Source organism: Podarcis muralis, chromosome 2, assembly GCF_964188315.1.
Source record: "Podarcis muralis chromosome 2, rPodMur119.hap1.1, whole genome shotgun sequence".
NCBI lineage: Eukaryota > Metazoa > Chordata > Lepidosauria > Squamata > Lacertidae > Podarcis > Podarcis muralis.
This window is the reverse complement of record NC_135656.1, coordinates 11,508,795-11,525,969: the sequence shown is the minus strand read 5'-3', so window position 1 is coordinate 11,525,969 and position 17,175 is coordinate 11,508,795. Positions and strand designations below refer to the sequence as shown.

At 46.7% G+C, this 17,175-nt stretch overlaps 1 protein-coding gene across 9 annotated transcripts; it reads right to left on the bottom strand.

Annotated features, from left to right (window-relative positions):
• Positions 1-247: 247 nt before the first annotated feature.
• ZNF740 (zinc finger protein 740) lies at positions 248-17,175 on the bottom strand. Of its 9 annotated transcripts, none has more exons than XM_028709420.2 (8): positions 17,028-17,175; positions 12,344-12,563; positions 12,017-12,162; positions 8,242-8,370; positions 7,967-8,056; positions 6,053-6,176; positions 3,679-3,797; positions 248-1,258 (listed from the first exon to the last, which is right to left on the bottom strand). In XM_028709420.2, the coding sequence occupies exons 3-8, from the start codon at positions 12,056-12,058 to the stop codon at positions 1,169-1,171; spliced, it is 594 nt and encodes a 197-aa protein (XP_028565253.1). In that variant the 5' UTR covers positions 12,059-12,162; positions 12,344-12,563; positions 17,028-17,175; the 3' UTR covers positions 248-1,168. The 9 variants fall into 9 exon arrangements, with proteins under 9 accessions (XP_028565253.1, XP_028565289.1, XP_028565272.1 ...); XM_028709456.2 differs by having other exon boundaries at positions 8,278-8,370; positions 17,028-17,174; XM_028709439.2 differs by lacking the exon at positions 12,017-12,162.

The following is a 17,175-nucleotide window of genomic DNA, read 5'->3' as shown; positions in this document are numbered from 1 at the left end:
TCCTAAGATAGCAGTACTTTGGCCGAGGCAGCAGAAACCAGTATGAAGGAGTAAGGGCATCCTGGACTTGGTTTAGTTGTGAGCTTCGAGTACATTGCTTGCCATCTTCCTCCACATGGCCCAAGATGGATTATAGTCCCCTCCTGCCAGAGGAACACTTTGAAACCGTGGACTATCACTGACTCTTGTGTCGTTGTTGGTTTTTTTGGAGGGGTGGGTGAGGAAGGATTCCCATCAGATAAAGATATGAATTGTACATGAAGCAGAGTTCAATGGGGTGGATCCTGAACACATACAGGATATATATATATACAAGGGAAGGGGAGCAAGAGCCAAGTTTCCTGCAAAAGGTCTGAAGAACCCTCCTCACTGGAAGTAGCCAGACACCTCCCTCCAGCCAGCAGTCAATAGCATCTCCTCTGGGAGCTCGCTGGTAGTGAACACCTGAAAGGTGGGCTTTTATGGTACCCAGGAGCACACATCACCCCACCAGCCCTTGTTTCTTGAAACCTGAAAGGGATCCAGATCCTGCAGGAGAATAAAAAGCCCTGTAGACCTTCTGGAAAAGCTCCAAAGAGACAGGCTCCTGTTATGGCAAAGCTCTGATGCGACCCCTTGGAATCAAAACCCTTCTGTTGCTAACCTGTCTCTTAAATCCACAGCTTTTGCTTCTCAGCTCTGCGAAAACAGTTTGATGCTTGATTGTTGTCTTTTTAAAATAATAACAGTAATTTTTAAAAATGATTAGTAGTCTGTCCTTCTCCCATCTTGGCAGGCCCAAAAGGCTGGGCAAGAGCTGGCAGCTCCGTCAATCGAGAGCATCGAACATCATAATCGGGTCTTGCGGGAGGGTGCAGCCGTTCTCACAACGCCTTTCCTGAGGCAAATGGTGATAACTCCAACAAAAACGAGGAACTCAGACAAAGTTTATCCACAACCACAAGGGACTGGGAAGCCAGCCCTGGTTTGTCCTCAACTTATTTACAGTGCCAAGACCTTGTCTGAAAGTCTGTGCGCCAACTCAGCTCTGCTCCCTTCCATAGGGGGAGGCCCAGCAGGCAGACACAAGCACAACCCCACCCCACCCCAACAAATGAACAAAATAACCCACAGATAATCCTGTTTGCTTTGCAGCTCCTCCTAGTTTCCCCTTTCTCCTGGCCTACCCCTAAAGCAGCAGCTGTGAGTCAGACGCTTTGCTGGGGCAACCCTGACACATCCGTTTGTGTCTCAGCAGCCGGTCTGTCCTGGAGAAGCTCTGAAAGGAACAAAGGAGAAGAGAGGAAACATCTCACGAGTGGCACATGGAAGAAAGCGAGGCAGGGAGAGGCTCATGTAGGGTCAGAGGGAAAGTTAAAGGCTCAGTACTAAGTGGGGGGAAACACTTAAGCATGGGGGAAAGTGTTGCATTTGGGGAATAAGCCTGAAACCACAGTAACTGGCTGGTTAATTCAAACCAAGGTGTGAAATTTTGCCACCCACCTCCAGCTTCTCGGCCTTCTGGTTGCCAGATCATAATTCTGTAGTAGCAGCAGAAGCCAGAGTTGGGAGAAACTCCTTTATCCGTTTCAGGCTTTCTCCGACAAAAGAGAGAAAGCCAGATAGGCAAAAGGGAACTCCTTCCAATTCTGGCTTCCTCTCTTCTTTGCCTACTTGCCCAGGGCACACCCAGCTCTCCTCCCACCCCCAGATCCTCCTTTCTCAACCCTGTGTCCCCAGATGTTAGACTACAACTCCCACCATTCCTAGCTGGCAGGACCAGTGGTAAGGGATGATGGAAGTTGTAGGTCCAACAACATATGCAGAAACAAGGCTGAGAAAGGCTGTCCTAGATCCTACCCAAAGTTTTGCCTCAGAGCCACTATCTTCTTGGACCCACCTTCCTTTAACTATGTCTCCAACACCAATTATTTCTTCCAGTTCCCTGCTTTTCAGCCTCTCACTTCCTTTAGCTACTCAGATCTCTTGGAACAGCTCTCCAGCCCTCCTCTCTCCCTTCCCACAGAGCATACAGCCCCTCCTCATCATAAGAATTGATTCAAAGCCACTTCTTGCCTTCGTCCCTTGTCTCCTCAAGCCTCATTCCCTACCTACGCTCCCTCTGGGTTCTTGCCTTCTCAGCCTGTTGCCTACTCTGTATCATTCCTCCAGTCATCTTGCCTCTTCAGTCCCTGACCCTTCCTTTCTCTCTCCCCTGGGACCTCTTCTGGGTCATCAGCCTGCCCTACAAAAGATTTGGATTGCAGCTGCAATGACTATTCTCCCTTCCCCCACTTAAGAAGGATTGCAAACAGTTCACAGTACCCTGAGCAACTGAACATTCCATGTCATGCAAGTGTAACCAGAGGCTTCACAGCCAAAAGCACAATCCGGTAGAGATACATGGGGGTTTATTGTTTTTGTTTATTAAGATATGTATTTTTGCATTTTCTATACTGCCCTGTGAGGGCAGTATAGAAATAATAATATACTAAGCTGCAAACTAGAATGTGAAATCACGGTTTGAAATGGGTTGCAAACCAGGGTTTGTGTTAAGCATTACATTTGGAGAGTGTAAACAATGGTTGTTTGCTGCCTTCTCCAAATCTCTTATTGCTGGAAAGGTGATAGCCCAGTCTTACTAGTTCCTAACTAAGTACATCCTCTATGAGCAAGGTTTGGCTGAACTATGGTTCACTGTATGTCTGAAACTTTAACTAGGGTTTTTTAAAAACCAAATCATAGGGTTGCACACAGTATCTGTACTGCAACATAAACTCCAACAACAGAGTATTAGCAAGGCCATGTACTGGTGCACACAAAAACAGAAGGAAAACAGAGGTGAGCTGTACAGACACAGAGAATCAGCCACAGGAAGGGGGAAAGGAGCCATCTAGAGTCCTAAAGTCAGGACTGCATGTATTCTGCACTTCCACACAAATACCAAAAATCCACAGGATGATGTACTGAGCACAGAATCCTGTTTCCTTAGCAGGGAAATGCTTTGGGAAGCCCTTTACATCCTCCCCATAACTATCAGAACAAAATATGTAAAAAAGCAGAATATGGCACTGTTTGACTGGCATGCTTTGCAATTTGCAAAGTACAGCTAATTTTGGTGCAAAACTGATTTAAATATATATATATATATATAAAGTGCACATAGCCTGACTAATACCCTGCTGTCCAATTATTTGAAACCCCACTTAGTCCCTCCCCAAGCTTCTGAAAAAACCAGTTATCCATACATTTACTCTGTGGCTTAGAATACTATTTTAAAGTAAGCCCTAAAATGATAGCTTCTCAGAATTCTATGACAGGTTAGATATTTTCTGCTTACTCAAGATTTCCAGGGATATGCAGGATACATGTAGCTCCAAAAGCAATTAAGTTGTGCAGCATAAAGCTCAGGAATGCATGGACTGTCAATCAAAACAGACTTCTGCACAACTGAGAGTAACTTCCTGCTGCCACGATGATCCATAATTATCTGGATATTCTCTCCCTTGCTGGGGAGAGCTGCCAGTTGCAGCCTAGCGCTTTCTGCACCCTCTCAATCTAGAATCCCACCCAAGAGATCTCTTAGGAGGCGGCAGGCACCAATGCCTCCCTTCCCATGGTGCAAGGAGGTCTCTCAAACATCAGGCGGGGGTGCTAACATTTCCCACCCTACACAGAAAGTGACGATGGGGGCATTACCTGCAGGCAGCGCTCACACTGGTACGGCTTCTCCCCACTGTGCACACGCTTGTGGCGCTCCAGGTGGTATTTCTGGATGAAGCGCATGTCACACACATCACACTCAAATGGCTTCTCACCTGCAGAAAGGAGAAAACAGGTGCTTTTGGGGTAGGAAGAAACTTTGGCGCCTGTCTCATTGCTCCCACACCTTTTAAGCCCCAGTGATTAAAGAGGCACCATGGTCATCCCAACCTGGCTGGAGTGCGCCTTGCCCTCTGTTAAAGTTTGTGGGTCGTAAATCCTTTGACCCACTGAGTTTGCTGCAACGGCCCTGCAATAAATCTTATTGCCATTCCGACAAACTTCAGTGGCGCCCACACGCTTCCACTTGCACACTTCCACTCTTCTCAGTTGCCGGATAATAGCAGAGTTCACACGCAGCGTAAAATGGCTTGTCTGTGTTGACGTGGTCTCTTCAATAACTCAGCTCGGCACCAGTGCCTCTATTCTAACACACTTTATTTAGAAGCATAACAAACAGAAAGAAAAACCTACAGAATCTAGCTGCATGCTTGCAGCTTTCTGCCTGTAACAAAAATGAAACTACCTTGCTCACATTCTCAGACAGACTGCTCTCCAGAGAGAGTTCAGCCCCCACAGAGCACAGATCAAAGGAAAATGCCCATGCACCCAGTGAATCAGAACGCTTCTGGAGTGTTAACTCTTGACTGTCCAGAACCACAACACCCTCACTTACCAGTCCCTGGGATGCTCCCAGAGCCCTCCTCTGGAGCCAAAAGTGGGGTAGGGGCTTTATTAAACTGCTCTGCTGAGGCTCGGGCAGCCATGCACTCCCCAGCAGAGCACTTTAGAGAAGCTGCCTGCCTGTGCGAAGGCCGAGAGGGAGCCCTGTGGACGGAGTCTGACAGACTCTGTCCGCAGGGCTTTTTCTGCCGCCGCCGCCTTTGCATGGGTGGGCAAGATGCTTCTTCCTCCTGGCGCCAGGGACGAGGCAGCTTGTTCCTGCTGTTGGGTGCCAGGGTGAAACTGCCTAAGCTCCATTGGTGGGAACGGAGCAGTTTCACACTGGCGCCAATGCAGTTTGTTTCCCCCTTTCAACACCGTAATGTTTGGGCTGGTGATACATTGCAAAGTTGAAAACCTGACGTTGCCCACCCCTGATTTGCAATAACTACCCTTGACACCAGATTTCTGGGTGGGGTAGGGAGGTTAAAGGGGGGAAATTGTTGGTTTGATGTGAATGATTCTTGGACTAAGGAGAGAGAGAGGTTTTATTTATTTGTGTTAATTTGTTAATTAATGGGTCTGAGTATTGCTTTGTTTAGTATGGTTTATTATTGTTGTTTGTTATTGTTATTATTAACATTATCATCACTATCATCCTCATTATTATTTGTGTGTGTGTATTTATTTATTGAGTGAGTGAATGAATGTATGAATGTTCTGTTACACAAAATATTAATATGATAAGATTCCTCTCCCTTTTTTCACTTATGGTAATATAAGTACTTATGGTAAGGGGACGTGGGTGGCGCTGTGGGTTAAACCACAGAGCCTAGGACTTGCCGATCAGAAGGTTGGCGGTTCAAATCCCCGCAACGGGGTGAGCTCCCGTTGCTTGGTCCCTACTCCTGCCAACCCAGCAGTTCGAAAGCACGTCAAAGTGCAAGTAGATAAATAGGTACCGCTCCGGCGGGAAGGTAAACGGTGTTTCCATGCGCTCCTCTGGTTTGCCAGAAGCGGCTTAATCATGCTGGCCACATGACCCGGAAGCTGTACACCAGCTCCCTCGGCCAATAAAGTGAGATGAGCACCGCAACCCCAGAGTCGGCCACGACTGGACCTAATGGTCAGGGGCCCCTTTACCTTTACTTATGGTAATATAAGGATGGTAATATGAGTACAGTGGTACCTCGGTTTACGAACTTAATCCGTTCCAGAAGTCTGTTCTTAAACCGAGGTGCGCTTTCCCTAATGAGGCCTCCCGCTGCCGGTGCCCTTCCAACATTTGGATTCCGTTCTTAGACGGAGGTAAAGTTCACAAAATGGGACACTACTTCCGGTTTTGCGGAGTTCGTAAACCGAATCGTTCGTAAACAGGACTGTTCTTAAACCGAGGTACCACTGTATTAAAAAGGTGTATCTTTTTTTGCTGTACGTCTCTTGGGGTGGCAAGCAATTAATATATCTAATAAATGAATGAAATGCTAACTTTATAAGCAAGCTTCCTCAGTGAAAGCTACCAACCGGAAGTCTCGCTGCAAGAAGCAAAAGCTTAAGTCGCGAGCCCAGTGCTGGCAAGGAAGTTGCTTGCTTCCCACAATGTTCTCAGGTATCACCAGGTGCAGAAGGATTCTGGAAAACCACTTACCTGTATGGATGAGGATGTGCCTCTTGAGATGGTAGCTGCTCCGGAATGCACCATAGCAGTGTTCGCAAATAAAGTTCTTGGGGATTCGGAGCTGGAATGACCCGTTCTGCTCAATCACCATGACCTGCAACCGAGGCACATACGGTTACTGCTACCTTCTTAGCTAACCATTTGCCTACCTACCCCTGTCATTTAATAACTGGCTTGGAGTGGATTTAGAGGGGAAAGGTATCAAACCTCTGGAGCTTTTCCTGGAAAAAGAATGGAAACAGCATAAATGGAAGGGATGACTTTTTCAAAATCAAGATGGAAAACCAGAGCAAATATAAGAGGAAACAGGAACGGAAGATATGGAACTGGGTGTGAACTAATTAATACCTAGTAAGTAAATAACTGCAGAATATTGTTTTAATATATGATGGCAGCAGAGAGCCTATTGAGTGGACAAAGATGGAAATACATTACTGTTTAATATGGAGGAATGGTTGTTGAGCTTATTGGAAACAAACTTGATATGTTTGATAAGAGAAAAACTATTGCTGACATTTAACAACAACAACAACAATCATCTCCTTCTGGACTTTTTGTGTGAAAAAGGGAAAACGAATTAATCCATTTGGGTCAGAAGGAAGGGAAAATATTGCCTAACAGAAAGCAGATCAGTTGAGTGTCATTCTAGAGTGATTATTTTGAATAATTTATTTTATGTAATTGACAGGAGGAAAAGCAAAAATCCTTTTTCTCTTTCTTGTTTTACTTTGGTGCTTTCTTTTTTCTTTCTTCAATTTTGTTTTTATTTAGATTAGTTTCTCTTATTGTATTATGAAAAAGTTCTAAGAAAATTTTAAAGATTTTTAAAGCAGACCACATGGCGGTCTCACTGGCCTGCCAAGCCTCCTTCCCCTCCCTTTGTACTGCTACTACAATTCTGCTGCTACATATGGAGTCTGCTGGCAGTCCAGTCTCAGTGACACACTTCCTGCACGTGCGTCCTTCACTCAAGAGCCAGATGCACGGCTGAGGGGAATCCTTACCTGAAGGGTTTCCCTCCCAGCCTGTTTAAACTCCAAAGGCTCCCAGTTAATAACTAGGACTGAGCAATATATCAATACACACACTCTCTCGTGACTTATGTTGGCTGTCCAGTCCCAGAGCTGAGATTACTGCCAATGAGTTCAAAGTATTGAAAACGATGTCTTCTCCTGGACATCTGATGGGTGTTCCACAGGGCAGGTGTGACTACCAATAAGGCCCTCTGCCTGGTTCTCTGTTAACTTCACTGCTTGCTGTGAGGGAACCGCCAGATGGCCCTTGGAGCTGGACCTCAGTGTCCTGGCTGAATGATGGGGGTGGAGAAGCTCCTTCAGGTATACATGGACCATGTACTTTATATGGACATGGACTTTAAAGTCGTTTAGGGCTTTAAAGGTCAGCACCAACACTTTGAATTGTTCCTGGAAACATAATAGGAGCCAATGTAGATCTTTTAGGACTGGTGTTATATGGTCCCTCCCAAAAGTCATTCCTATGACTCCCTCGCTTAGCTTCTAGGACGCAGACACTTCTTTCCACTGTTTCAATGTGATTTATCCGCCTGCTATGTCACTGTGTTTTTAAACTCACCAATTATTTTATGCCTCCTTTCTGCTATACTTTTAATGATTTGATCAATGGAATTGTTTCTCTCTCTCTATTACTAGAGTTAGTGTTTTTAATCCGGAAGCCACCTTGGGGGCTGAAAGGCAGGGGAGGAATTTCTAAAAAATAACCAGCCACTTTCAGCTGAGGGAGGTGGCCCTCCAGCCTCCACAAGAATCTGACAGGCATACTGCTCTGCGTCTTTGCCAGCAGCAGGGAGATCATACTGAGAAGGGCTAGACCTTTCGCCAGCCCGTACAACTTAAGATTACCTGCCTTTTTATGAGACTTTTTGGGCTGAGACCCTTCTGTCGCTTCCTCTTCCTTTCGGCTGCGCGACTTCTCGCTTTCCTTGCGGTGATGTCCCTGGCAGAGGAAGCGGGACAACACAGGTCACAAAAACAACAGCAGCTCAACCCAGGGCCCTAAATGCCACATTCCCTATCCGAGCTTTTTTCTATTCGTCACCCACTGACACGGCTGGAAAGGGGCACAGGGGAGCACACAGGGACCAGCTGCGCAGACAAGCTGAAAGTGGGCTGGCCCCGTACCAGCATGTTTGGAGCACCCCTTTCTCCATTCTCCACCTGCTTAGGGCTTTGCTTCGGCATCATCTTCTTGCTGGCAACCGTCGGCACCAGGCAAACCCCAGAGAGTCCCTCGCAGGCCAGGAGACTCGCCTGCGGGGAAACGAAAGCGGAGAGCTAAGTACCAGACAAGGTGGGCCAGCCCAAAGCGAGAACGTGGCTGCAGCTTCTAAGCAGAGGGTGGGAAACCTCCGACCCAAATACAGCCCTCTTGGGCTTTCGGGCCCTCGGGACTCTCCCCAGCCCACATCTCCTCCTCGGCTACACACCCTTCCCCCTAGGCCACACTCTTCATCAGCCTTACTTCATCCCCCACTCCCTTGCTTTTGCACCGCAGGAATGTGTCAGTGAATGCCAGTGATGACTCTTGCTTGCCTGCATGTAAGATAGAGGGGAACAGATGTGTGTACACACACCAGCCTGCTGTGCAATGGTAGAAAAGAAAATCTGCATGTGTTGCCCTGCCCACTTTGGTCTTTGGCCCTGTCCAGATAAGAATGCAGGCCTTGGGCTGAAAAATGTCGCTCCTGTTCTAAACTGTGGGCCACAATTTGACACAGGACTATGATGGCCTGCGCTGGCGGTGTATGTGTCTGCTTACCAGCAAAGGATATGGAGGAATGGCCATCTGTCATGGATGCTTTAGCAGTGTTTCCTGCATCGCAGGGGTTGGACTAGATGACCCTCGGGCGTCCCTTTCCAATGCAACATTTCTATGATTCTATTGGCACTGAAAGAATAGCAGGCCTCCAGCTAAGACAGTAGAGCGAGGTTACTTTGCTGAGCTCCTTGAATCATAAACTTAAAGCAACTCAGCTCATTGTCTTTGCTGGCTCTCAGAGACTATTAGATACCCCAGGAGACCAGAGTGACAAACACACACTGTCTCCAAAATGGCTGGCATTTGTAGAACCCCCTTTGCTTTTCCACCTAGAGCAGTGGGCCAAACTTTCAGAATCAAAATTTGCTCGCCCCACAGAAAAATTTTAGTTGATAAGATGTGCACTGGAAAACAAAGGGAGAGCTGAAAATTTTTCATGTCTGGCAACCAAGAGGTTCAGTTTCAGATGGATAGACAAGTCTAAAAAGCCCAGGACACAAATTTTCACGGCCCTCTAGTGGCTATGGTGGCTCATTTACTGGAAGTAACGTATTTAGCATTAACTCTGGAAATGTAAACAGTCATACCTCATTGAATGTGCTTCAGGTTGAGCATTTTTGGGTTGCGCTCCGCGGCAACTCGGAAGTAACAGAGCGTGTTACTTCCGGGTTTCGCCGCTTGCGCATGTGCACTCAAAATGACGTCACACGCAGAAGTGGCATAACGCAACCCGCGCACGCGCTGTCGCGTCTTACGTTCTGTTCAGGATGCAAACGGGGCTCTGGAACAGATCCCGTTCGCATCCTGAGGTACCACTGTACAGTGGTACCTCGGGTTGCAGACAGGATCTGTTTCGGAGGTCCGGTCGGATCCCGAGGTTTCCGCAACCTGAGGACCACTTCTGTGCATGCACGCGCGACAAAACCCAGTAAAATACTTCTGGGTTTGCCGCGCACGCATCCCGAAGTTTACGTAACAAGAGGGTTATGTAAACAAAGGTACGGCTGTACTCGATTCTGACCAAACTAAGCCTCCGAGAGTACAATATACATCAGAAGGCTTAGTGTGGTCAGGATCAAGCACTGGTTGCCAGATGTGAAATATATTGGCATTATTTTCAGCTCTCCTACCCCACTACTGGATTATTTTGATACTATGCTATGCTACACTGAAATATTTAAATGTTTGATTGTCCTTGAATCTTTCCACCACACTTGCCATCCTCTCCTGCCAAACCCTTTGAGGGCAGGTGAACTAGAGGCAACTCTTGCTCAACTTGGGACACCTGTCAAGCGGCTGCTTACAATCTGTACCAAGGAGGGATGAGTCTTGCGGGTTACTAACAAGCACAGAGCTGCAGGCCAGCGAGGTTATCGCTGTCTGACATCTAGACCACAATTGCTTGATTGTTGTTTTTTATTTAAAAAAGACTTGTGTCAGTCTGCATTCCTGAGTTGGGAAGTAAGCTAAAGACAGGTAGCTCAGGTTGAAGCACTTTGGTTTTGCTTCCAAGCCTAAGAGGCAGACTCAGGGCAGGGATGGGGAACGTGTGGTTCTCCAGGAGTGGCTGGATTACAGCTCACATCCAGGACTACAGACCATGCTGGCTGGGGTTAAGAGGAGCTGGAGTCCAACAGGTCCCCCATCCACGATTTAAGTGCTTCTTGCCCACATTTCCTTATTTCATATTTAAAATGTGCACAGGGAAGTGGCCAGAAATGGTGGAAACTCTGCATCTCCAGGATATCACAAGGATGAGACCCGAACCTAACTTCCAAGGACATTTTATCAGTCAGTATCGCATCAAAACCGCATGCGGCCCTCAATGCCTTTTTTGGTGGCCCCCAGTAACATTTGACTCCACCTTGCACTGACTTCCCCATGTCATGTAAATGAGGTACTGAGCTTTGGGAAGGAGACATGAGGGCTCTGACAGGGTCCTAGAGTCCTCCTTCCTCCAGCCTAGTTAGCACTTTCCCAGCTTCCAGGAGGAGGCAAAAGGGCTCCTGCTAGAGTCTTGGCCCAACTTCCCAAAGTCCACCGCCTTGCTTAGTAGTAAAGTTTTGGGAAGGCCGAGTGAGGGCTGGGGAGGGGGTGTGAAATTTTGGGCTTTCTCCTCTCCCCCCCCCCCCCCACGACATGGTATCATGAGGCCTGCAAGTTCCGTGTCAAAGTACTCTTGCATCCCCACTCAGTATGAAAAGTTGGGCTGCCCTGATAGAGTTTTATAGCACCCTCTTCCTTAGAGCTGTGGGGTTTTAGGACATAGTGATAGTTGATGGGGTGGGTGAGCGTGGGAAAAGGGGGAAATCAAATTATTCAACCAAATTTGTGGCTACAGAAGTAAACCTGTTGACACTAGATTAGAATTCACGGTAGCTAGCCCAAAATGAGAGGACAAGGCAGGGTAGCATAGCGAACAGAGTGTTGTACAAGAACCAGGCATTCCAAATTTCTAATCCCTGCACAGTCATGAAGCTCTAGGGGCGACCTTAAGGCGGACACTCTCTCAAGGCTATACACCGGGTGGTTGTTGGAAATCAAACTCCCAAGGTATGGGGAGGGATTGAAAAATAGTAAAGAAAGCATACATGTGTATCTGCATGCTTTCAAGGCTCCTTGTGAGCTCCCCTTTACTTGGTCCTTTTAAAATCAATGCTCGACAGCTTGCTGGTGTGTGTGTGTGTGTGTGTGTGTGTAGCAATTTCCTTAATATGAACTAAGACAGAGGCCAAGCAGTTTCAGTGAGCACCGATCCTGCTTCTGAACATCACAGTTCAGGTGACTATGCATGAAACCTCCTGTTGCTCTTACAACTGAGGATCCACTGTAGGTGGCCTAAAGAAGCCTCTGCACAGTAACGTGGCACGACAACCAGCTCCCACGCCTCCCCCTGTGCCATGCCAGTGCCCCGCCACGCTTGGAATACTGGATAGGGCAAGGTGAGGGCAAAAAGAACTCCTAAGCAGCCTTTGCAGAATCGCCTCCACATCCTCTCCTCTCCCCACCCCCTTCAAATGTTATATAAGGCTCAAAGCCCTCACTGAAGCTGGACAAAAGAGGAAGCCACTTCTCTCCTGATCCACACCCCAAGCACAGCTGAGAGGAAAGGACCAGGATGGCCTGGCCACTAAGCACCTTGACTAGGGAGGGTCCAGCACTGAAGGCTTGGGAATGCATGCTAGTCACTGGAGCAGACCACTGAGAGCTCAGCTGCTTTTAGGTTTCGGAGAACGGATTATCACCGAGGGCACTTTGCAGCCACCTGCTGTAATGATGAATTCCTGTTGGGACAGGATGGGAAAACCGGCCTGTTACCTGAGCCATCGCGTTAGTCTGACAGTCCTCAATACGTAGATTTACGCCAAGTCCTTATGCTTTTCTCTCTCTCTCTTGCCCAGGAAAGAATTTTACGACTACAAAGATTTTTCAGTAAATTGTTTCTGCGTTGGTCCCGTCCAATACCTTCCACTTTGACGACATCTTTCTGGAGTCGGGAGTGCCCAGAATTTGCGCACAGAAAATTTCCCCAGCCCTGTCAAAAGCTGATGAAAGCTACAGGCTGTGCTGCTCTTGTGGATGAGTCACCTCAAACCTAAATCTCCCTTCAGGATGGGGATAGGATGCCAAGGTCCTCCTAGCACAGCTGCCACAGTATTGCTGCTTCTCCTCCTCTAATTTCAACCTGTGGGTTAATCCAGAAGATAGGTTTATTGAACCATTTATTTATTTCAGAATGGAGAGAGAGAGAGAGAGACAGAGACAGAGACAAACACATTGATCAAAAATGCTTTGAAGCAAGCAAAAAATTATGCATGACTCAATATTACCATGCAACAACAGACACACATACAAAAGATAAACAGTACCTATTAAGCAAGCACAGGTAAAATCCATCACACAAAAAATGCCCAAGAAACCAGCCTTCCTCGCTCTCAGCGAGCCTTCAGCCTTCCTCTGCAACAAAGATATGGCTGATCATCTAATGATCAGGAGGGAGTTTGCTAGGCGGCTTCTTTTGACAGGGAGACACAGAGACAGGGATGCCATTATGGAAAAGGCTGGAGGCCCACCAGCCTTCTTCTGAACATCTACCAATCAGTTAAAGCAAAGCAAGGCCTCATCTGAATATCTTAAGACGTGAGATTGTTGGGGAAGGCAGGGAGGTTAAAAGTAAAGCACCCTCCCTACACCTAAGCGAGAATTTCAGGCAGTCACATTCTATGGATGCCTGCAAAAAATGGCTGTTGCTGCATCAGCATTTGTAGCAGGGAAAACTTGATAGGGTGTGTTCACAGACAGTTCACCACTGGTTTAACTACTGGGTGTACTCCTAACATCAGACGATTCACACATGGCCAGTAGTGGTTTAGTACTGTTTGACCTTGAAAGGTTTAAGGGAGCTAGGGTGAATAGAGTTTAACCACTTCTATCCTCTTGAGTAGAAATAGTTGGAGAGTGTCCCCCAGAACGCTTCTTCCCGCAACCCTTTGCTCATTAAAAGGACTGTGACACTACTTTAGTTCTCAGCATGGGAACGAAGTGGAAAAGAACAGCACGAACAGTACAGAACTGAAAGACTTTACTGCTGGGAGTAAACTACTGTTGTTTTAAAAGGTTGATTAAAAAAATGATGTTCCTTGCTAGTATTCTCTGGCTTGTACAAATTGCAGGCCTCGGTTGGCAATCTTGTTTTGGATTTAGGGTTGTAGCCAATGCTAGTCCTACACAGAGTAGACCCACTAAAATTAATGCAACTAAGTTAGTCATGGCAATTAACCTCAATGTGCTTACTTTGTGTAGGACTAGCACCGGGTGCAACTCTTGCAATATTATGGCAGGAAGTTTTTAATTTTTGACTATTTGTTATGTTTTTATATGTGCTGTAAGCCACCCAGATGGGTGGGGTGTTGTTGTTATTAAACAATATATGATTACAATGGTGTATGGTGTTTCATTTTCCTGTACCACAAATGGTATAAATAAATTTCCGCTTCCTCTTGTCAACCCCACTTTCAAACGACGTAACCACTTTCAATTCACATCTCATTCATGCAAAAAACCTTGTGTGGTGTCTTGAACTGTTGTGCTGGTGCCAACAGCTGGGGAAATTTGCTACACTACTGCAACATCTTGATACACAACACTACTATAAGAGCCTTTGCACCTAAACCTATTCACATAAAAAAACAACAACCTTGCACAGAAAGATACTGATCTACAGCAGTTAAGCAATTGTCCAGGCCTGCAAAGCGAGGGCAGATCCACATGTTACTTTTTGCAGTCAAAGTGTTCACTTGTTTGACTGAGCAATCTTTATATAGGGACATCTTCAGAAATCATGTGTGAGCACATTATATACATTCCCCTATAAGCAATGGATGCCTGGATCAAATTCCAATGTTCAGTGATTCACAGTGAAGCAGTTCATTTACAGGACAAGTATCCACTGCCATCCAACATATGAAATCACCATAGCATCCAAATCCAGCTAATCTCTTCAGCTTTCTCTGTGGTCTCAAAATTCCTAAATACTGGTGCACACAGAATTATAATTGTCAAAGCATAATAAGAAATAAAATTTTAAAATAATCCTACAAAGCGCTACTCTTAAACGTAACAAAACAGCTGAAACATTTAATACTTGACATACAAGGGTGAATCTAGAGTACAGTCAAACCTCGGTTTTCGAACGTCTCGGCTGCCAAACAATTCGGAAGCTGATCGCTGAAAACACAGAAGTGAATGCTTCCATTTTCGGAAGGGCCTCGGAAACTGAATGGCTTCGGTTTTCAAACGTTTTGTAAGTCAAACGGGCTTCTGGAACGGATTATGTTCGAAAACCGAGGTTCCACTGTAACTGTGTAAGTTAGCATTACCGTAGGTGTGCACCTGTGACACTGAATGGCTATCCATGCCTACATTAAGTAACCAAATAACCATCTACAATGTTTTACACAGAGAAATAAATACTAGCAGCACACAAGATGGCAAATATACATCGTGTGCTGAGAGAAAATGATACCACAATAACCTGAAGAGCAAAGGGCAAGGTGAAACACAAGTTAGTTCTAGAAGGTAGTAATTTGCTTTGTGAAAAATGCCTAACGCATTTCAACCAAAGGTACTTCCGTGTACATTGAGGATATTTTTACTGTGGAACAGGATAGATTGAAGACACTTTTCTCCCTGAGGAGGACCTATGGTTGTGAAGTATTGAGCAACCTTCACAAAATAAATCACTACCTTCTAGTACCAGCTTGAGACCTACCTCTTCCTTTGCTCTTCCATAGTGTGGATGACTAGCACCTTATGTCCAGAAATCCCTCTGCCCTCAACTTAAAAATCTCACGTCGTTTGGACAGCATTCTTTATGGGAGCTTGTCTTCCTATGCATTTGTTCAGGGCACTATTCAAAACTCCCCTTGTTCTAGGTGCATTTTGCGACAGGGAATCTCATTATGTCCGGCAGTTTCTGAGCTCTGGGCAACTGCAGCGTGGAAGGAAAGGAGGACTTTTTTTCTGCCTCCCCACTTCCAGCTACTCCCTGAAGACTGGAGAAAAGACCCTCTTAAGAATATAAGGGGCGGGCGGGCAGGGGAAGGACTAGACCATGTGAAAAATGAACATACTGTAATATTTTCGAGGCAGTTTATTCATTCTCAGCTTTGTATTTTTGCTATTAAAAAGCATGCCTAGACATTCTGTTGTTGCGCCCATAACCTAGGTTTAAGGTGTCATTTAGCTCCTAGCTTTCATATCTGTTTCTAGCACTGGTTCAGAGTGGGAACAACATAAAAAGTTTGAGGGCCCCAGTAGCCCCAGGTATAGGCTAATACTACCAGCAAACTATTTTATTGGAAAGGTTCTTAAATCTTTATGTAAAAGGGCAATTGCTTTTATGTTATTAGACCAGCTGTGTGTTTATGCTTAGCTGCAAGTTGTTGAGATCCTTAAACAACATTAAGTAATACCCTTTATAGTTCTGTGCAAGAACTCCTTAAGTGTTCTGTTGCTGAGGAAGGATTAATATAAAACCTGCATAAAGATTATAATGTTCAAAAATTTTAACTTACACATCACCACCAACATGCATACTGTTTGGTGTCATAAGCAAAATTGCCCTAACCTAAATTCTGTTGCAAATTTCAGGAGGTGAGGGAAAGGAAAGGAAGAAGAATGAGAGAAAACGGAGGGACAAGGAACAAGTATCTGCAAAGATAATTAAAAATATTTAGAAGTTGCTGTGTTTGGCATTTGGCACTACAAAATCAGACAAGAACTCTGTGGCAAAAGTGGGCATCACAATTTGAGAGGAAAGAAGTCCTGGGAAGCCATTTCAAACATAAAGGAGAGCAACCTGTCACTCATATGGCTCTTTCTGTGACAAGCCCCACTCCTTTACACACCCACTAAAACCCAGCACATGGCATCCCATGTTCTAATCGTCATATTAATTCCTGCATGGAAATTCTACTCCCACGTAGAAATCTAACATTGATGAAGCAGCCCTAGCCTTGACAACCCCTGATGCCTCACCAGGTTATGTGAATTAAGGAAGTAGGGGTGAATTCTACCTCTGCACAACTCCCCCCCCCCCTTGCTTGGATGAAGCCTGGGATATGAACACGGGGAACAATATCACGTCCTATTGACGAGGTGCTTAAGAAGCGCGAGTGTGCACACGTGTGTCAGCGTTATTACCCGCCTCCTGCACGAGATGTCCTGCGCTCTTGTGGCAGATGCAAAAATCCAAAAGCAGCGGCCTCCTGAGCCGTTTGCTCGGCCATCAGTTTTAAGGGACAACAGCCTCCCCACCCCCCAAAAAATCCCTTCTCCCTATTGCATAAAAATAAAAATATAAGTGCACGAGGAGTTCCGGGCACTAACGGGGTGCGGGCAGGTGCGCAGCGGGGAAGCCAGCGAGCGAGAAGGTCGTGCGCAAAACAAAATACAAAAAACCGTGCAAGCGCCACAGCAGCCGCGCACGCGGGTCGCGCGTGCCCGGGAACAGGAGGGAGAACCGGCTCGCCACGAACGGGCTCCTTGCAGGGGGTCCCGCCGGCGGCTCCGTCGCGCCGGGCCAGCCTCGCGCCCGCGCCCCCCCTCCGCCCCCTAACTCTCCTCACGGAGCCCCCCAAGGCCGCACCTGAAGCTCCACTCCCGCCGTTCCGGCTCCCGCTTCTCCCGGGGAGGCAAGTTCGCGCCCAGGCACCTCCGGCCGCCGAGCCCTCCCGGCCTCCACAGCCGCCCGCCTCCGCCACCCCGGAAGCGGAAGCGTCGGAACCCGGTGCAGA